Source organism: Pezoporus wallicus, unplaced genomic scaffold, assembly GCF_028554395.1.
Source record: "Pezoporus wallicus isolate ANWC-B61680 ecotype Strahan unplaced genomic scaffold, APGP_CSIRO_Pwel_v1 contig_10389, whole genome shotgun sequence".
NCBI lineage: Eukaryota > Metazoa > Chordata > Aves > Psittaciformes > Psittacidae > Pezoporus > Pezoporus wallicus.
The window spans coordinates 865225-887737 of NW_026637666.1; the positions used below are offsets into that span (position 1 = coordinate 865225).

Consider the following 22513-nt stretch of genomic DNA (forward strand, 5'->3'; position numbering starts at 1 on the left):
TACAGCAAGTTGAGTAATAAAAAGAAATGTTTGGGTTTCTTTTTTTTATAGCAGTCGATGTTTTTTGCCATAAGAACACACATGCCTGGCCAGTAAAATCCCATGATAAAGGGCTAAAGTGTTTAAGACTTCATATGCAGAATAGCCCGTGGTGTTTAACTATAATAGCAAAAGATGCCATGTTACAAAAGCATTTCTTACCTGGAGAAGTGATCCATGCTCTCCAATGAAGCTTAATTACCCAAGACATGCTGAGTTTTTCCCTCCTGGCAATAACCTCTAACACCAATAACTCTGCTATTTCTTTTGACATCTGAATAGCTGAATATTGTTAATTTTTGTTCTAATTTCCTTATTGGGATTATAGCTTTCCAGTGTTTTACTTCTGATGAAAGTTTTGAACATTATAAGAGCTTCATTCCTGAGACATTCCTTTTTCTTTCTTCCACTTTTCCCCTTGGAATCTCACTCACTCTCAGCCCTGCTCTGGCACTCCTGCTCTCCCATCTCTTTATGCTTTCCCAGCATACTTGGCTCCAGATGTAGATTTATGCATTTCCCTTCATGTGATCTTTCCTGCTCCACTAGAAAAGTTTCAGCTTCATCTCAGGCCCAGAAGATCCGCATTTCTGCAGTATGAATTTACTTAAAGCCTTAAGGAAAATGCCAGGCCTGACTGTAAGTCCCCAGCACTTCTGAGTCACTGGTTTTACAGCTCTCACACACACAAACACATGAATCCACACATGGGGCACAAAGCAGTAACCCTGGAACTAGCAGCAGAGCCTATAGGGAATCCTTCTTATGCAAAAAAACCAACTGTTATTATTTGGGGGAAACTGAGTCTTCATTATTTATTACATTATATCAGATTTACAGCTCAGATTTTTGCTGTCTTTTTATTAATTCATAAAGAGAAGATTCAAATTTATATAGAAAAACCTGCTTTTTTCAAGGTGGGGAGGAAACCTCTCCCTTGGAAAATGACGTGACATTGAGCTATGATTTAGAATCATCACCTGTGTTGTCCTCCTCATCCTCACGCCTGCATCCTCGGCTTTTGATGAAGTCAATTTCCTGAGTGCATGTGAAAGCCTGTGGCTGCAGCCTGGAACAATCCTACCTCAGTGCTTCCCTTATGTTGTTGATCCTTTAATTTCCTCCAGCCGACTCCTGCAGGGGACTAGTTCGAAGTTTTATGCTACTCTTTTGGACTAATCATTTACGACTACTTAAAAACAATAAAACATACATAAAGAATCACTTGCATCCTGCCAGTGCTAGATAGAATGGCCACTAACTGGGACATACTTCTAGCCAAATGGCAACTCAGGCTCAACAGCAATTCATAGGAACCTAAAAATGCTGCTCAAATCTTTATAACCAGACCAATTATTTAGAATGCTATTCTGAAATGATGGTTGCAATCCATAAAATACCTCTGCAGTGCAAATTTTCACACCATGAAAACCCAGGCTAGCAGAAAGTCATATAAAACAGATTAATAGACGGAATCACAATATCAAGAGAAAGATCTCCTATTCTGATGGTTATGAAAGTTACACACAGGGCTCTTACCAAGGGACACAGTTCTATGTCTTAAAAACACAAAATTGAAGAATATCTGAAACTACAGCTCTGAAAGACAGACACATGCAGGATTAGAGATTTAAAAATATGTGCCCTTAGGAGCTAGCTGTTGGCTAATGACAAAACAGGAAAAAAGATGAAACACAGAAGGGATGTACATTAGTTATTAATTTCTCCAAGATCATGATGTTAGCATTCAGTAAAATAGAGATCAAACCAGTAACTTTATTATTAAATCAGAAAACCAATATGCATTTAACATTGCTTTTGTAATAAAATGCATTAAATTCCAACTTCAAGTTGAGAAGCTGATTCTCATCTCTTAGACAGCAGCACTATTATTTTTTGTTATCACATTAATTACGTTATCGCAGATGCACACCCTTCCAAATACGCTCAGTGTAGCTTTTCTGAGCTGTGCTAATCATGACAGTTGTGACCCAGGCTTAACTTAATCACACAGACATGAATGGCCAATTCGAATATATTTGTATGTATTATAGGTGATTAAATAGCTCTGGAATAATTTTCTTATTACATTCAAGGATAAACTTATACAACAATTTGATATACTTTACACACCAGCTACCACTACAAACTAGTGTTAAATCTGAAAACCAATGCAAGTACAGTAGCTGAAGTGAAAACAAAGTCACACTACATTTGCAAGAACAAAAATGAGTTCTGCAGCTATTTCTGGCTGCATGTGTTAGCATGGCTTAGACTCACCCACCCAGTGTGGCTAAAAGCAAGTAATTGAACTGTGTCACACGCTCCTGATAGAAATCTGAGATTCAATCAGAAAATTATCCTGGCATACTAAATCAAATGTATTCCAAAATACTTTATGAAACAGAAAGGAGGAGATAGAAAGGCTGAAGTGACCATTTATATGAATGGCTATGTACAGCAGAAACAGAAAAATCTCAAGCAGCAGCCGATTTATACGCTGCTAATTCCTTCCTTAGACGATCAGACTTAGACTGGTCTGATTTCAGCAGGAAAATCTCTGCATGGAGATCAACACTGGTCTCAAGCATAAGATCCTAATTATTTGAAAGGCATTTGTTTTCATAGCTTTTTTTTTATGTGTCCGAGTCGATGGCATTTTAATGCCTTATTAAATGGTTGTTTTACAGCAGCCCGTCTGTTCAGTCTCTGTGCCCATGTCTGTACTTTGTGCTGCAGGATTTTACCTTTCATGCTAGCCAAAAAATATTTTCCAAATTCCCTATAAAAGTTTTCGATATTTCCTAAGACAAATAGAGGGGTTTTTTACATACTCTAACATGACATCGATATGGTAGATATGACATGTATGCCTCTCCATTTATGGTGTGCTTGCAAAAAAGGTGAAGGTTTCTGCTCATTAAAGTGACACCCTCACGACCTTGGACCCAACTTTATATGACTTTTTTTAATTACATAGACAAATGCAAATGTTTCCATTTCTGTTTTTCTTTAATTCAGTGTAAGTCCTGGCAACATAAAATATATGAATACTCCCCCACCATGTTTTTAGCCCAGACATTGCCACGTGGGGTCTCTAAACACACAAGAAATGAAAAAGGGAACCAATTCAAACCCAACCTGAAATAAAATCATACTGATGAGAAGTTTTTATATCAAATTACTTTGAGGTGCATGTGAAGTAAACAAGCATTCAAATGTGAAAAGGAAGATTTTAAAATCATGTGTTTACCAGCATTCAGACAATAGTCCCAGTGAAACATTTCTTTTAAACATGGTGAAGCCCTTGCCTTGTTGAAGTCAAATGGCAGAACCCCACTGACTTCAATGGACCCAGAATTTGCGATCGGGTAGCTCTTTCCCATCACTCATACACAAAGATTGTGCTGCTGTTCCACTTGGACTGAAGAATAGCTTTATCAGAGCTGGCAATAAATAACAAACTCCTTTACTTATCTTTCCTATTGGTCCTGATGAATATGTGGTATGGATCAGCAAAAAACTTTTAAGACAAAGTATAATCTAAATAGCCTGTTTTCAGTTCTTGAGTGTTCTGCAGCAGTAAGCAGTAACGAACAGACGATGGAAGCAGCCAGACCTACAAAAGAAATAGTATTTTAAAAGTACTATATTTAGGGGGAAAAAAGGTTTGCCTTGGTACATAAAGAGCTCTATTCATTAAAATAAGTCTTACAAATGTGGTTATTTCAAAGAGTCAAAAAGTGTGAAATACACTTAAAATGAGTAAAATTTGTGGATTTTCCTATGGGTTAAATATGTGCCATGCTGATAAAGCTCTCCTCACACCTCTTCCGAACTCGCAGTCTTTGGCCTCATTCTGCAAGATGTTTTGAATTGAGGGAGCTCAGCACTTTGCTGGAATGGACTATTAGCTATTAAAGCCCCAGCTCTTTAAAGATTAATGGATTTTAAAGGGATCCAGAAGAAATCATCTAAATCTGACATTCAGCATTCTTGCACCAAGCCCATGAAGTACATACATGAGTTCTCACAATTCTACCCCAAGGATCTGACTGAGCATTTCCGAGGAGCAGCTGTTATGCTGAGTGGCTAAGCAGGCACACTAAGGGTGAAATGAGAATGGAGACCAAGCCACACAAATCAGAAACATCAAACAACCTCAAACCTTCTTCCTTACAGCCCCCAACAGGTCAAATGTTAAAGCACAAATTACTTTGAATCCTGCCTAGGTGCTCAGATCTTGTGAATTCAGATCCAGAATCCAAGCACCTCCCAAGTACATACGTATTGGGGGTCATTGATTCAGAGGCTCAAATAACAGCTAAATGAATCTGCTACCTAATGGAATAGGCTTGTTTCTGCAGGAGGGCCTCCTCCATTCAGAACCAGTTTTCTGATGCTCTTCTTCCCACTCCTGTTTTAAAAATGTTCCTGGTGTGCAGTATAAAAAGCACATCAACAGCTGGCATATGGAAAAAAAACCCCATCCCTGTTTCACTGAAATGTGGCCCTGCTGGTGTAGGTCAGTGTCACTGGATACTAACCTAGAAGTACCGCCTATGTGCAAGCTCATTCAAAAGAGGTTTTACAAAGTGATGAAAATCTTTACACAACTGATTTTCCAGTGTTTGATCCCTTCTATTGCTTGATGAAAGCTTCAAATAGCTTTAAAATTAAATAAATGTGATTAAAGAAGATTATTCATAATTATCCACTTTCTTAGCTTTTTGTCCTTTCAGTTTTCAGCTGCCTATTGTGTCAGGACATACCTGTGTTTAACCTGAACGGTTTAAACCCTTGCACTTACGTCCCTTGGCTTCTGTAACTCTGGTATCATGGTCTGTTGCTGCACATGTAAATGAGACACTAGAAATGTAACATGACTGCTCCATGATTGTTCAGATACAGAAAAATAAGATATTTAAGAAAGCATGGCTTTAAATACTAAACTTCAAAGCTGAATCTCTGCAATAGCAAAAACTCCTCAAAATTTCATAGCACTTGGTTTAACGTAGGAAGAAAATATTCAGCCTATTACTTAGTTCACATGCATAGACCCCAGAAATCATCACAATATTTTACAGATAGATAAAACCACATATGTTTCAGGCACATGGTGGTGTATCAGGCCTTCACTGAGGTACAGATTTTCTTTGCTTCATCTAACAGTAGAGATGGAGAATTTAACAGCAGCACACTTCCTTGAACACTAACAAAACAATAAAATTCAATTTATTGCATGCTTATGTCAGGAGAAACTAATGGATGATAGAGCCATGTGTTTCTTCAATACAACTATGCTTGTTTACAAGAAGGAGTCCATAATTCTGTACACAGCAGGAATCCCACAATAAGAGATGATGGTTTTGCCCACCACTCCAATTCCCTGTCCCAAAGGAACACACACTTTCAGGAGAGCCACTTTGACAACTGGACATTGGGCTACTACGACGGGTTCCCCATATGACCTGCTCCTTGTGTGTTGAGATAGGACAATGTTGGTAGGGAGCCTCCAGTGTTGCTCTCTACATAAACCTGTGCTCAAGCCTGTTTGACACCATGGAAGCACAACATTTTTCCCCGCTGCAATCAGAAGGCAATGTGCCCCTCAGAGCCCCTGCAGCCTGCTGAGGATTTGTCCGAACCATATATCCTTTTCCAAAGAAATGGAACTGAAAAATGTCCTATAGATTTAACCACTGTCAGATGTTCTTTGAGCAGACTATTAATTTCTCTCCCGAGAACATAAACTTTTCATTGTAATAGGTCACCATCTTCCCAAGTCCTTTGATTTCCTCTGTCAAAACTGCCCCCAGACCATAAGCATCTGCGTCCAGCCTGAAAGGTGTTTGAAACATGGGGAAGCTAAAATGGGAGCAGTTACAAGAGCTGTTTTAAAAAATAAAAGATGTTAAATCACACTATGCTAGCCACTGACACGGCTTCCTTCGCACCAAGCTCATGCTGTGGTTTTACAATATTAACAAAGCCACAAATAAACTGCCTGAACTAGTAGTAGCAGTAATCATTAAAAAACCCAGAAACGTTTACCTGACAGCCACTGCATGGAGAGCTGGTCAGGACTATCCTGCCTTCATTTTCTTTTTGTCTGCGAAAGTCAGTCCCCGGCTGGCTGTGTACTCACAATTAACTACTTCTGCTTGCAATGATTCACTTGTCTTTGGATTTGATTTCAGGTTGATGACTTTCAGTGTATTATAGACCATTTGTAAATATGTCAGTTCCTGTTCAAGTGTTGTATTTCACATCAAGATATAGTCAAGAGATAATCTAAAACAGGCATGCTGTACCATACCTTCTCCACATCCTCTAAAATGCAGCAGGTGCTGAGCCAAAAGACATCTTTTTAAGTTGCAGTAGGCCTTGTCCTGCTCTGAAAGCTCTTCCCTCCCCCTTTTTCTGTTATTGGCTCCACAGAATCTGCTCAGATCACCATTTGACTTTAATCAGAACTGCGAGTGCGGTCCAAAAATTGTGCAAAGCTCACTTATCTCATCCCGGTTCATTTCTTCGATGCCCAGTAGCACTTCTTACAGCTTTGCCTTTGCTAAATAGGGAGGTGGGGTGTAATGGGCTGGTTTCCCTCAGAACCAGTCTGTGGTAAACCACTGTGTGCAGGCTGGATCCAGAGAACTGTTTTTTTAACTGGAAAAAGATTTGGGGGATCTAAACAGTGCACCAAAATTGCAATTTTGGCTCAGCCATGGTGTCTACATTGCTGCTAACACTAGTACCACCAGCAATGGCCACTCTAACTTCAGCAGAGGTTTGCAAGCTCAGTGCAGCCTAGAGGTACTTACTCGACTTCTGTGACTTGTACTGATTTCTAAGCTGTATTTTGACACAGTTAGTTGTGCTAGCTGGGTTAAAGCTAGAGCAGGTATACTTACTTACAGCATCATACACGATGAAGAATTCACCTGAGACCATGCTGCAGCTCAGCGTTTAACTGAATGTAAAATCTGAATTTCTTAGTGCAAGAGAAAATGAACCTTTCCTTCAGATGTAGCAGCATCTTAAAATGGCCCTTGAAATGATGTTTTCATCAGTCTGCCTTTACTTGGGTAAAAAGATACCGCAACAAGTAGCTGCTGTAGAGTTCACTGCTCTATGAGGAAAATCTGCTCACTGCAAATCAGTTACCTGCAAATCCTAAGCTTCACCTAGGCCACACAATTAAAGATTTCTGGAGATTTAATTTGTAAGACAATACTTCCAGCATATATTACTCCATGCTGGAAGTATTGTCTTACAAATTAGAGCCTCTACAAATTAGAGGCTATAATGAAGTCCAAATCTTCCCATAGGTTATCTGTCATTTTAGTTACATTTCTTGCTCAGAAGAGACAAATTTTCAAAACCAATTTTCCCACCTTTTGGATCCGTCATGTTTGCCAGCAGTCACTCTCCCTGCTTGAGACCAATCTGTTCTTTTTCAGTCCACCTAGTGCAATAACTTCAGCTTGAGAAAGGATATTTTATTCCATTCATTTCATGGACCCTAATATAGATTCAAAAAGTAAACTGACCAAATCTAGAGAAAAGCTATAAGCTTTATCCTCATTCCTTTGGAGCTCAGCACTTTCAGCTTCATGTCTTCACATTTCCTGAACTGATTGAAGAACATTCCCTAGACGTTTCTGAGGCTCTGTCCTGGCCAGCCTCAGAATGGCTTTTATGGCCAATTTTTTCATAAGTCTAATATTTAACTGAACTACTTCCTTTAATTTTTTCCACAGCTGCCAATTTTCCTTGTTTTACAAACCAAGATTATCACTTTTCCTAATTGTGCAGTAAGGCCAGGGATCAGATTAGGATTGCCCCTTTTCATCAGTCATTTTATAAACAGTACTTGAGTTACAGGATTTGGCTGCTAGGAGCTCCAGTTTCTGTCCATCTTTCCAGTCATTCACTGGGGCTGTGATTTGAACAGACCACATGTGTTCCTCCTGAAGCCTACAGCTCAGAAGTAAAGGGTTTGATACTTTTTGAGCTGATCTGAAATACCCCATCTGAGTATATGTAAATTTCAAATTACAAGTGCTTTTTCTCCTAATTTCTTGTCTCACAGAGATCACTAACTGACAATCATTTCGTTACACTATGGACTTCAGATGTGACCTAAGATTCTTGGATTTCACTCCAAATTTTATACTTCGTCTTATATCTTTATATGTTGCAGCCAAAGTTCCAGGCTGGCCAAAACTATCTTGCTTTCTGCTATCTGCTGATAAGCTTTCCGGGTGACGGCAGTCAGACTGCTGAACCAAACAGTCATCTTGTCAGTTCAGTCTTGGAGGTCTGTATCCAGCCTTCCCATCTTGCTTTGGAATTTTGTAGTTGTCCCCAGATCTTTCTTTCTTATCAGAGGCCTCAGTCCTTCCAGAAAGGGCTTACAGACATTGCAGATTCTTGATGAAATTCTATCTGGCCACCTTAAGTTCCTGCAAGTCCTGCAGAAAACAAGGTACTTGAGAAAAAAGAAGCAATGACTTTTCAGATACTGGTGTTTAAAAACACTGTCTGGATGTTCTGAATTAATATTGTGCTAGAAGAAGCCAAATGGCTGCATGCCAAGACTCAACCTAAGGTGTATTTTTATGGCAAAGCTATAAACCCACAAAATAAGTGGTTTATAATGGAAATTCTGACACACTTTTAATATTAAAAGCAGAAATATACTGGTTGTGGTAAGTATTTGACAGCTGTGGTGCTCACCTGTCAGCTGTACTGCCTAAACAAGTCCATTTTGATGGTGGGATTCTTCCTTTATCTCATCCTGTTTCAGCCACACTGTTTGGGGGCAGATGGGTCCAGCCATATTCTGTAATTCACTCTGGAGCCTTTCAAAACCCTTTTTCTGGCTGATTACAGGGAAAAGCAACAACTTGGATTCACAGAGTATGGAAGCCTGCAGTGTTCTGAAGCTTATTGCACTGACTTGGCTCCAGGCAGAGAGCAGCTTTCATCAGCTGAAAGATGAGAGCTTTCATTGACACTGCTCCATTTGAGTGGCACTTCCCACAGGGTGACAAGGTACTGTGGTCAGGAAGAACTGTGGGACTGAGCATTCGGGCCCTGCTTTCAGTTTGAAACTCCATCAAAAACCATCCTTGGAAACTTGCTGATACCAGAAGTATGGATCAGCCCGTGTGCAACTGGAGAAAGGAGCAACCTTGAGTAATAATTGAGTATAGCCTGTCAGTTTACATAGGCATAAAGGTTATTGACATGCTGTGAATGTGTTAATAAAAAGAAAATAATGGCAATAATACAACTAAAAAGAATTTCCTAAGGCTGAAACATCATACAAATAAATACTATACTGAACACAACATGCCAGAACTCCAGTCTGAAAAAAGACGAGGCACAGTTTTATTTGCACATGAGTGCTCTGGTCACCTACACTAGTAGCCTCCCACCAATGTATCATTTACAACATATATATACATTTATCTCAAGGGAAAGTAGGAGGGAGAAGTGTGAAAAGGCAGAACTATTTTTCATCAGATATATTCAAGATGACAATGTTCAAAACAGCACTGGCTTTATATGTGATCTGTCTGTACAGCTTGTATTGAACCTGAGATTTCCAATTACAGTTAGGGGGTTTACGGATACTTTTCCCATCCCAAGCATCTTGATTTGCAGTCAAGTTCTTCAGGAAAACCAAGAAAGAAATGAGTCAATCTTTGATTGCCAGAATAGAAGTTGAGACATGCATACGCACACTTACATACACATCTTGAACTTATTTCATACTTCACACACAAGTTGGAGAGAAAAGATTGTGACTCAAAGTGAATGAAATCTAAACAGCTGACAAATAAACACAGGATGATGGATTAAACTTTCCAAGTAGCGTACAAGCCTCCTATGCTACGAGATTAACTTTTGCTACTCTTAATGCACAGATTAACTGCAACAGCAAATAACAATGCAGAAAGCCTTTTGTTTAAATAAAATGGGGAGGAAAGGAAAACCGAATTACACATCACTTAAAAATAATCTATCTGGAGATGAAATAAAACATTTGTGACTCTGAACCAGGATTCATACCTTTACTTCCAACATCTTCAATTAACACCCCTAGGAAATTTAACACAATTAAATTAATGTTCTAAAGGGTATGCTGGATGGAGGGAAGCAGAGCCTGGGGCATACTAACTGGCTGCAGTCTTTAAGAGAGTCTAACAGCTTTAAAGACATAAGCAAATTTTACTTGCATCTTGAGGATATTTAATCATACATTTACATTAGCTTAGTTTCCTAGAGTCTAAGGACATTTACAAAATGCCGAGAAAGTAAATCAAAGCTAAAAAAAGGGATTGTTTTGTTTCAAATCACAAGCAGGCTGCTTGCCTCGCATTTGAAAACCTCTGTGGTTCTCCACAGAACTTCCTGTGAAAACAAAATGCTGCCATAATGATTTAAGACAGGACTGAAACACTATTGACCACAACAAAAAGTCAAATACAAGGCAAGAACCGGATGGAAAGTGATGGAAAGACAGCATATGAAGGAATCTTAACAAAGACACATCTAGGTACGTCAATATTTATGTAATTAGAAGTTTTCAAAGGGCTGCAAATTCAGAAGAGAGTCAATGCTTATACAAGCTCGTGCTTTCCATGCTGGACACATTAGCAGGGTTCTCTAAACTGTCTACAGTCTGCCTGACAGACAAGAAACACCTTGGTGGTTATGTGCTCTAGCGTTTTTCTTTGGAAATACAACTGGTATGTGAGACTTCAATGCCCCAGCTTCAGCCTGAATTAGGAGATCATTATAAGGTAACACATCACCCCTTCCCTTTTATCAGTTACGACCACTATTGTTTTAAAATGTTTTACAAAGCATGTTGCTGCTCTACTTAGTCAACAGATCCTTAAAGTCTGCTTATCTACATACCTAGTCTACATACCTTCAAGTTAATTAGTTCAGTGGCTCTTTTCATGTGTGTATATAAATAAAAGATGGATGAGGGTATTTTTAATACCCTGGTATTGGAGGTTATGTTCGGGCAAACTTCTGCCATCAGCAGAAATAGGGGATCCTGCCTCCTGCCTGCCTTCCTTCCCTTTTCTGAGCAAGTGGTACCTGTTATACTTTGCAGTGTTTACTTCAGTAAGCTTTCCAGGTGCTTCAAGCACATGAACACACACATGCATAGTTAGAAATGAATATTAATTTTTAAAATACAGAACCAGTTCTGATGCAACCTGGTAAGCTGAACACCACTACCAATGTGCCTGGGAAAAGAGTCCTTGGCAACAGAGTTAATTTTTCTTCTCATGCAGATCAGGCTTTTCTTTATGATTAGTCTCATATGTTTCTTGTTGGTGATTTAGTGTAATTTTTAAATATAAATGAATGTCTATGTTAGTTTAATCCCTCTATTTGGATGCTATTGGAATGAAGCCCCAGCCCTGGTACATGCCCAGGTCTTCTCCAGCTGTGCCGTGCAAACAAGGAAAAGAAAGGAGATTGACAGCAGCTCCTGTTGCTCCCCAGACCAGCTCTGTAAATCGACAAAAGCCACAGTGCTTTCTTTGGACCAGCCTTCCTCCTTTTATTAGCTCCTAGCTGCCTTGCCGGGTAAGAAAATCAATGGAAAATGGATTTTTGAAAGTATTTGTTTTGGTGTAAAATAAAGATAGCCCAAGAAAAGTACTTCAGGCAGAAATCTCATGACTGAAAAATAAGACTGGTAAGATTTTTACAACCAAGTTAAGGGTTTTCTTGGTTTTACTTTCTTTGGAAGCAATAGAAACCAACACACCCTTTTCTGGTACAACAATGCTGAGGATGCTCGAAGGTCTACGTATCTCCTTCTGACACGAGTTAAGAGATTTTTCTTAAATGGTATTAACTATTAGGATATTAAAGAATGATACAGAACTTTCACCACTGAAATGTAAAAAGTTTCACAACTCAGATCCCTACTCAGTCCAAGCAGCAGAAGAGCTAGAATATTTCCTCTATGGCATGGGAGCAGGATGTGGAAAGTTGGAAGGCCATTGGAAAAAATACATACCATGGGAACTCCATTTTGTTCCATTTGAAATCATCAGGGGAAAATTGAGGGATGCAAGCCATGAGTATGAATGCAACCCCAAGCAGGGGAAGTGCAGCCATTATGGAGCTGCTGCAGCTCTTGGCCTGCAGTGGGAATTTTGGATATTGGCTTTCTTGGTGTTCCCCAAAATACGTCCACCCTATTCCACCATGCAAACCCCACTCACCTGGGCTTACACAGAGGTGGAGAACTGATCTGGTGTCTGCCAATGTGTCATATATAGTCAGTCTGGATGGAGCTGAAGAAATCCTAAGAGCACTCAGACAAAGATAAATCTGTTTCTTAGGGCCTGCCTAGACTATGAAAAGATGGGTTCTGTCCCTCGCTGCCAGGGCTGGAGAGGATGTGGGCAGCTGGGTACATTTGATCATGTATATGGTTGGACTGCACAAAACTGAAATCACTTTGCAGAACCAGCATTGGCTGAAAATATGCTAACCCTAGCAGCAGCCTTGCTGTGCAGACAATGACAACCTGCCAAATATGAAAAATGAGGTTTTGCTCAGCTACTTGTTATTAGCTGCTCAAAACTTGACTGCAGCTGAATGAAGAAACCCCAACATTCCCACGACAAACACATGGCTTAACCAAAATACGGGAGGTCCCTTCCTCAGAGAAGATGACAAGCCTAGAAATAATTGTTAAAATAAATACTTGAAAAAACTTGGCTCTCTTTCTTCACCTACACAAAAAGGAACAGTTGAATCTATAAGCCAGAGTTTCTGGCTAACAAAGTATCTCTCCTTCAAAACAGTTAAGCAGCATACTTTGATCTTTGCGTATGAAATACTTCATCTTTCAGAGTAATCATAGTCAATGTCCAGTCTCATTTTAAAGTATAATTTGTGGCTTTAATATTTACAATGTTATTTTGAGGAAGCACAAAAATTATAATTCATTCAGTATTGTTTATGTCTCTCTTGAAGTCACAGATGTTACAAATTGAAGTTAAGATATTCAGATTTTTCACATCTTTTGGCATTTTAAATTGTGGCTATGGGACAAAATGCCTTCCTTCCCAAGGCTCCTTCCCTGACTACTCTCCAGTTGATTTCAGGATGATTTGGTTTCTACCTGACATTAGAAGACAGAAATTGGCTAAAAGTAAATTCTGGATCATATTAAGAATTATTTTGCTTGCCAAGTAATATTATCCTATAAGTCTCTATAGTAAAACCACTATAGTAAAGAAATATTTATATATGAATTATTTCCATACAAAAAGAAACTGATTAAAAACTACAGAATGGAACTTTCTTCTATCAGTATAACGCTATTATACCACATATATAGGGACGCCTGAACAGGTGAAGCCTGAGGTAAAGCCTGGGGTAGAGGGTGGAAGGACTATGGAAAATGAAGAACATGGAGAATGTTCACTGACTCTAGTGCAAAGCACAGCAACAATTTAAACACAGATCAATACAAATAAAAGCTTATATGGACTGAAAGCTTACCTAATGTAACACAAAGCCTTTTATAGGTAATAATACCAAAATGAACCAAACAAACCCCAAACCCAAAAATTAAAATAAAAAGCACTGGCTCAATCTTGTAAACTCTTTAATGGGATTACCTAGAATGTTTTCATGTTTCCATGTCTTAGATGTGATTGTTTTATTAAGATTGGATAAACTGTACTGCCTTTAGTTGCCTTAGGAATAACATCTCTAATATTTTGGCAGTGTAAGTCATGTTCATACACCTTGTGCAAACAAGGAGGACTGGGCAAGAAGATAGCAGTAGTCTCTTTGTTGGAATGATTTTCCTGCATCTCCTCCGAAAGAAAACTGGTATGTGCTCCTTAGATGAGAAAATACAATATTCCTTCATGTACAAACCAGTATTTGATATGTAATAGCATTCGTCTGATCCAGTTTTCAAACAGAAATAAATGCAGAAGACATCTTCAGAATCCAGACAGAAAAAAAGGCTCATTTGCTTTGAGAGCTATTGTTACCAGAGAATGAGTTTTCCCAAGGAGCACCAACAAAATTAAAAATAGGTGCCAAAGAGAAAATCAATTAAATGCTTATAAAAAAGGAGCATCCACTATCTCTGCTCCTTTCCAACAGACATTCCCATCTGGAATTTATTTTTAGGATGCTCATTCTTTCTCACAGGTTCAATGCTACCCATTTCACACCATTTAACTATTGAAAGGTCTTGAAATTCCAGAGCAGAGAAGCCAGAGCCCAGTGTATTTCTCAGTGATGTAGCTAATGTGTCAGACTTGTAAAATAGCTCTTAGTGGTAGACCTCCATTTAGAGAAAGACGGAAACTAGCTTTAAATACTTAAGGCTTTAATATCTAGTCCATTACGCTGCAGCAAGGTCTTGTAAAGAGTCAATTATGGGATACTTCTGATTCGATCCACATGCAAGGGAAATCCGCTTCTTTGCCTTTAAACCCCTGTAGTAAGTGTCCTGTTTAAATAATTAGTGACACTTTTTCTTTGATCAAATTGATTCACATTGTTATTCTTTTATGTTAATTTAAAACTTAATCCATGGAAAATCCAAGACAGATCTTAATCCATCACTCAGAGAGCTTTTACATAAAGGCACTATCATGAGATTGTCCAGAAAACATGACAGGTTAAAGACAGTAGTGAACCAACTTGAAGTAAACGCTTTTGGTTTTTTGGCCTTCTGAAAACCTGTGAATCACCAACCATTACTATTGGCATGGGTAAGCAATTTGGAAAATACTGTGAGCAGAGACACAAAGCTAGCAGCTACTCTAGCACAAACCCTATTTGCCAGCATTTAATGATTAAGCCAAAATCTAAGTGTTTCCTGCCATTAAAAAAATGTATTAATCATGGAAAATATCTGATAATAAACTGCAGTTTTACTTATATTCTTGCCTTCTTAGTTGTCCAGGTTACAGGGAAGTTACCAGCAACAAAGTTGGAAGGGATTTCAGGCCAGACAGAGCTGGTTAAGCTGCCCAGCTAGTAGCCTATGTAGAAGAAAAAAATACTCTCAATATTTATAATTTCATGTCCATGCCACTGCCTTTGGTAAGATATTTCTACAAATCTATGAATGAGAAGCTGGTAATAATGTTACCTACATAAGTGCATAAATATTAAAGTTTTTGTCCAGGACCATGAATTCAACAGACCATGCCAACTCTTACTTGCTGCACACATTCAAATGATTTGGATTAGTATCTCTACAGTGAGGCAAAAATGAGTTATAGTCTTAATTGAAGAACATGAACTGATCATTTCTGGATATCATAGTTACATTTTACCATAACATTTCAGATGCTGTATGTTTTCTAATAATAATAAAAAAATTATGCTTTTAGACAGCAGCACTGCCATTTAATGACAAATGAGGCATAGGAACTACTTTGCTAAAAAACTGCTGTATGTTCCTTCAAAAGGCTTGATGGAGGAGCACTTAAACCCTCCAAGTGTTTGTCTAAAATATTAATGCCACGCCACAAAAGAAATAATAACAGATAATATTTCACAATAATTAAAACAATATTTAAGGAACACAAGATGACCATTTTGTTTAACTGCATGACAAAATCCCTGACCAAAATTGTTTTATAAAATGACTAACGGAATGTAATTGCTGCAAGATTCCCACTTGAGCATGAACCGCTGGGTCCTGAGGACCTCTGCTGTCCAGGCAGCGCACTGTACAGCCTCATGCTCCGAGTATTATATCCACTCAGCAGCGAAGGTGAACAGCTTTGCTTTATCTTTAGATCTTACCCCATACATTTAGTATAATAACCTCCGTACTTTTGTATGACATTTTCTTCCAGCTATTGATCATTTATAAAGTTAGAGACTGCTGTGAAAATTCCCACAGCCAGTATTCCAATTCACCTGCTTAAACCTGTACACTGACAATGAAACTTGGAGATTTGCCTGTATTTTCCTCTCACCATTTGAAACAGTGCAGAGTAAAAAGAAACTCACAGATAACATTGGAGACACCAAAGATACAGCAGATGCAGTCTAGTCATCATCAAACTGAAGATAAAATCTTCATAGAGTGCTCTGTGTAGGAATAGCCCCCATCTAGGACAACAGCAAATCAAAACATGTAACACCCAAAAGCTGGGGACAGTTGCAACAGCCCAGAGAGGCTGCCTCTGATACTTCAGGGCAACCGGAATGCCACAAGAATGCTACCTGTGAACCAGCCCAATTGATCCACTACTGATTGAACGTGACTGCTTCAAACACCAGTTCTTACGTACAAAGGGGAAATACCCAAGTGAGGGCTACAAATGCCAATAAGAGAAAGAATGTCTGGTTGTTAAAATAAGGAGGCACTTTCAGGGAGCATGAGAAAGGTAAGCATTTTCATTCTGCCCTTTAGGCTTTGGGAAAACCACCCTCTCTGTAACATCTGCTCATTGCACGTACAGAATTCATACACAATCTATAGACGAGTATATGATACATACTCATAAAAGTGGCTGGGGTTTGTTCTAATTCTGCTTAAGCTACTAATTATTCTTCATTAAGAAATAGTTTTTATTTTCCAGGAAAAGCTGGACAGGAAAGCTTTGCACCAGAACTTGCTATTTGTCTGGCTTTTGAATGCCACTGGAAGAAAGGCTGCACAAACAGAGTTCAGGCAGTGTTCTAACTCCACCCTCGGTGTCCTGCCCTTGACAAGTATTCTCCTTTTAGAGGTATTAAATCTTGGCAACATCCATTGCAGTTCCCACTTAAGCTGAAGTAAGTACATGTACAGAAGGGCTCTGTCAACATATCTGAGTGGAAAGATGTTTGGATTAACTAAGAAAACCTATTTCAAATCTCAGATAATAAAATGTCCTCCTAAATCCTAATTGCAACTTTCATCTTGTGTCTTAGGCCTTGCCACCAGCTGATGTGCCGATACAGATCAAGTGTTTAGTTTGATAAATGCGGCTTACTAGGGTCTTGGTATTGCTGACTGACAGAGTAGCTGAATAGGATCCAGGCTTCTAAAGGTGATTATCTGCCTAAAGAAGGAAGAAGATGAGCACAGGACAACCTTGTTTGTCATTTTGTGCACTTAATCAGACAAAGCTCATAATACTAAGAGCTCCTCTATGCTATCAAAAATAAAACAAAAGCAGCTTTCGAATAAATTACACTGCCATTTTACAGAGGGGAAACCTATAAGCATGCATTGGAGAATTATCTTTTAGTTGCTATTTTCCAGCAAAAAGAATTTACAGCTATAACACTAAATCATATTTCCAGAGTCCTTTCCTTAAGACTGTTGAGTTTGGAGTTTATTGCAGCCAGATCTCACTTTATGCACACATAAAGCAGCATTCTTGTTTTGAACAACATAACCGGGTAGAAACCCACTAGATTACAAGAACTGTCCTTTTAGTTTAAATTGTTAGCTAAAAGTAATAGAAATTCATGTTCTTTCAAGGAAGATACCAGCCTGACAAGGCTTCACCCACTAATACCCCTGTTCGGTGTTTTCAAAAGGAAAAATCTGGGAAGGGGAAAAAAGGAGGTTTACTGCTGGTTCTGCTTTGGAGTTAATAGAACACCTACAGCTTCTTTCTACAATGTAAAAAATCTGTGATATTTAATTTGCATTTCTTTAACTCCGAGCTTGCATCAAATTGGTTTAATACTCCCATAAGTACAAATGGAGTATTAAGAGCAGACGTAATCAAAATACATATAAATAAACAGTAATTTCAGTGGGGAGTACTCCCCCATTTAAATGACAAATAAATACCCCCCCCCCCCCCCCCCCCACCTGAAGAAGCAATAAAGCTGCCTCAGTAACATTGTTTGAATATCAGAACTTCAAAAAGAGTGAGTCAAAATCTCATCTGGAATGCATTTAAGCCAGAAAAAAACATTGCACATGAAGAATTGCCAATAACTTGTTGTATCATTATTATTACAACTTAACAGCAATTGAATTCCTATTCCATAGTGAAAGGTCTCATTGTATATTACATACAGAAAATACTTAAGCAGGCAGTTTTCAAAAAATAAATCCCAAAGTAAAGGCCATTTTCTCTAAACCTTTAGAGTGCGAGTAGGCTCACTGACGTCTACAGGACTGTTCACATGAGTGCAGCCTTGCAAGGTCCAGCGTTGACACCAAGAACTGCACTTTTTGGCTGTTGAGTGGCATCAGAATAAAAGTACTTCAGTTCACAAGTTCAGAATTCTACAAGCGATTATTGGCAGTATCATTTATTACTATTAATTTCATAGCTGACAGGTTTTGATTACGAATTCCGTCAACCCAGGCAATTTCCAAGTGTTTTGTAATCACACCTAATTCTGCATCTGAATCATTAGAAGGATAAAGTTGTTATACTTGTAATGGTATTTGTCCTACTTTGAACATTACCAAACTGTTTTCTCTAATCCTTTAGGAAACACCATAATGAGGCTCATCTGATGGCTTCTATTAGTTAGGAAGGCAAACTAAAAGATTTAGCTCCTCAGTCTGTCTCTAAATCTTCTAAGTGAAAGATGATTTACAGTTAAGCTATGAAAAATGCGACCACTCTCAAGTCTGGAAAGTCTCAATCTGATTTCAGCAAACTTAAATCACGAGAAAAGATTGCGTCTCACTAACTATAGATTTGCTTACCTAGGGAATCAGCATGTGGTGTGAAACATTCATTAAGTTATAAAAGGTTTATAGACTTGTCTGAGCTTCTATTAGGAAAAATTGTTCCATTTTTCACTGAAAACACCGGTCTGAAAGGTTAAGTTTATAGCTTCTGCGTTTGATATCTAAAATAATGGTTTTCTGTTCCAATTCCAAGAATGTTGCAAGATCAAATACAATATAAATAATTATTGTGAGACAAAACAGAGTCATCTCACTACATCAAGACAAATATTTACAGAAATTAGAAAAGAAAGTGAGATTGGTTTTGTTATGATAAAGCCAAATACCCATCCTTTTGGAATTTCTTGAGCTCCAAAGGGTCTGAAGAACAAAAGAGGATGAAGCCATAAAACATTTATAAAGACAAGACTATATTTTGTTTAGAAGTTAAAGCAAAGATTTAACAACTAATAGTTTCACAGCAATAAAATCAGGAGATAAGAAGGGGAATGGAACCTAATTCGATTAAAATATAAATTTGTACCAAGCTTTTGAAGGTTGATGCTTGCCTTTCGCCTTGCCAGAGACCCATGCTTCACCACACCTTAGGATGAACTCCATCCTCCTATTAATTCATCTTAGTCTCTACACAGCACCTACAAACAGGTTGGAATTTGTAATACAGTTCTGCACCCAGCACTACCCAGTTAAAATACCAATAGCTGCTCAGTGTTGATAAAACTCAGGTCTCCAATAAAACAGTGGAAGCTGGTTTGTTGAAGTCAACTGAAATTTTCACTCCCTAATTAAACCCTTGCAGTACAAAAAGGATAAAACTGAACCTGCAGACAACTCCAACGACAAGACATGACCAGACGAGCAGCTGAATCTAACAGAAAGTTACTACCTGGGAAAATGAAAAAGCCCCAACCAGCAAAAGAAAACAAAAGGCTAATATTGACCTAAACATGTATTTAAAGAAATGGATTTCGAACATCTGTGCCTTAACTCACTTCCTGAGCTTTCACTGGTATGAGAAGAGCCACTAATGTCTGTCAGCTTCAGAATGTCTCTCACTCTTTGGGAACACTGCAATTACAGCATGTACTTGCCTCTGCAAGCATACGTTTGTCATGTGTCCTTCAAACCCCCAAAACCAAAAATCCACCTCATGGACAGTGAGGGGAGAGAGGCTGTGAGGAGGAGAGTGGGAGGACGCTGGGACAAAGAGACAGAGAAGCTCCTGCTGATAGAGGACGTTCTAGTGAAATAAGAAAGTAACAGGATCACAGAGATAAAGTGAGTTTTGCTGGTGGCAGAACCTCCTGCTGAATCTACGACAGCAGAAGCAAAACACATGTTTTCAGATACAGACGTCTGGAAAAAATAAGAGAAAGAAACTTCTCAGAGGTAGCCTGACTAGAGAGCCTCGCTACCAGGGCTGCCCTGCAAACCAGGGGGAGCCCCCTTTCTTGTCAGACTTGAAGTATTTGTAATAGTTATTACTATGCTTAATTCCTTCAGACTTCACTGTTCTTCATAAACAAGAAAACATTTTTTATTCCTTTCTTTCTTAGGCCTCAGGCTTCCTTCATCTTGGACAATTTCACAGCTGGTTTTAGCTCCCTATTATTGCAATGCATGCTCACTGTCTGCAGAAAGGCAGGGCTGGAGGTGCCCCTGCTCTTGTCACCAGTAGTTCTCACTTAACCACTCAAGTCCTGCTAAATGACACGTGGGAACCTCGCACTCTGAAGCCAGAAGAGGCGACTGCTTAGAGAACACACAAAAGACATCTCTGAAAGCAAATTTGGGTTTGAACCTAAGAACCACTCTTAATTAGAGTCAAAGAGAACTATTTCCTTGTAAAAATATTCCTCTGTCTTAAAAATAACGTTTTGTACATTAAATCAGAATTTTATTACTAGTTTGATGGCCAGACAATAATCACCTAGGTATACAAGCAAGTCTGCTATAGCTGACACCTCTGTGCAAAATTTAAACCTGTGCTCCCCTTCCCCTCCACAAAATAAAAGGAAAGAAGAAATAGCTAGAAAGAAAAGCAGAATCTCAGAAAAGAGCTTTAAAATGTTTTAGAATAGAAGTGAATGCATACCCAGTATGCTTATTTGCAAAATCAGTAAAACAAGTTTATCATATCTAAATGAAAATTAAGAAAAGGTTAAAGCATAGAAGTTTAGCACTGTGGGTTAATGTGCCCATTTTACCTTCCTCCCAAGAACATATTCAACAGAAATCTGGGAAAGAAACTGTTTTCAAGCCCTGTTCAAAGGGCTAAGCATTGTGCAGTGTTGAGTGGCTTTCAGTTTGAATAGCAATATAAGCACACCTGCTGAAATAGTATTCTTCAGTTAATGTTTACTCGGGGAATAAGAGTTTGGGTTTTGCAGTTTCTTGCTATGACACCACTGAAAACCTAATCTGAAAAGGTCATTTCAGTAGTACCTTCCCTATGATCTGCATTTGATGTGATCTGTTCCGTGCTTTTGTCTGCTGCTCTGGTGTGCTTATCCAAAGTCTTTGTTATTAGCAACTTGCTACTCACACAACCTGTGAAAAGTTTAATGTAACTAGTGATCAGCTGAAAGCATCTTCAAAAACACAATAACTTTTCTGGTACTGGGTGTAACCTAAAATTGGAACCTCTTCAATATTATGTATCATTGCTTTAGCACATTTGTGTAACTAAATTCTATATGAACCTTTATCGTACACACAAAAGCCTTTCCAATGCCCAAGGTATTAGAAAGCCAAGTTATTATTTCTCTTCAATGCAGTGCTGACAATAACAGAACAATATGATGTATGACTAAGGCAGATGAAAATGAACATCTGAAAGAGTCCATGAAAACTGTGAATTGCTTACTTGTTCTAAAGAATATATTCAAAGTTTGCTTTGAACTTCCCTCTGCTGTGAATGATGACTGCAAAGAATATGTAAAAGCAGAGAGAACACAGACACAATCCACTTTATGTCTTACACCTCTATTGTCCTCAACTGCACTTTTTCCCCCCACCTTTGCATTAGGAAGAACTACAGTGTTAAGGAGAAGTTCCTTTATAAATAGTCATGAAGAGGTTTGATTTGTGTTCGCATTCATATAACAGCATTGTTAGTCCTCCCACAGTACACATCAAAGAGTAATTTGTATTTAATTTGTAAATGTTTCTATAGTATTTCAGATGTCTAAAAATAATGAATTATTCTGACAAACGATAGACACATTATTATTGTTCTCAGTAATGACTCCAGAGCAAAACAAGTTAAAGCTACTGTCCAGTAACATACACAGAAGTTGCCTACGCATTTGTCAGGGACACCTCTTTTTTTCTCTCCTAGCTCTGTTGATACAAATTATTCACACATTCCTCAGAAAGGGAACTTAGTAATAAGCAAATATTCCAAGCTGGCAGCTTTGGAGAAAAACACTCTGTTTAAACACAGCGCAATCACTAGTTACAACGAGTCTACTACCCCACTCCTGCTTGCTAAGGCAATTCAACAAGGACCAAGAGTACCTCTGAAAACTAATTGTAGGATCCTCCTGGTTTCTGGTCCTCAAAGTGTGGCCTGTTCACCATACCTGGGAGGTTTTGTCCTTCGTTACAATAATTCATATGCCCCAGTTATACAATGTTGATTTTAAGACACTGAAATGCAAATCTACTCATCAGAGAATAGAAGGTAAAAAGCACTAGACAGCACAAGCATTACAGCATGTTTGATTCTTCCTATGAAGAATAAGCACACACAGATAGAAAATAAGCCAATAGCAACAC

At 38.5% G+C, this 22513-nt stretch overlaps 1 protein-coding gene across 3 annotated transcripts in view; it reads right to left on the reverse strand.

The window, feature by feature from the left end:
• Window positions 1-1929: 1929 nt before the first annotated feature.
• Window positions 1930-22513, reverse strand: part of BRIP1 (BRCA1 interacting helicase 1) — a 114619-nt gene continuing 94035 nt past the window's right edge. For 2 of the 3 annotated variants that reach the window (XM_057407113.1, XM_057407114.1), the window contains exon 25: window positions 1930-3658. In XM_057407113.1, the coding sequence (XP_057263096.1) occupies window positions 3566-3658 (93 nt within the window). In that variant the 3' untranslated portion in view covers window positions 1930-3565. The remainder of the gene's footprint in view (window positions 3659-22513) is intronic. The other variant, XM_057407115.1, reaches the window with a different exon arrangement.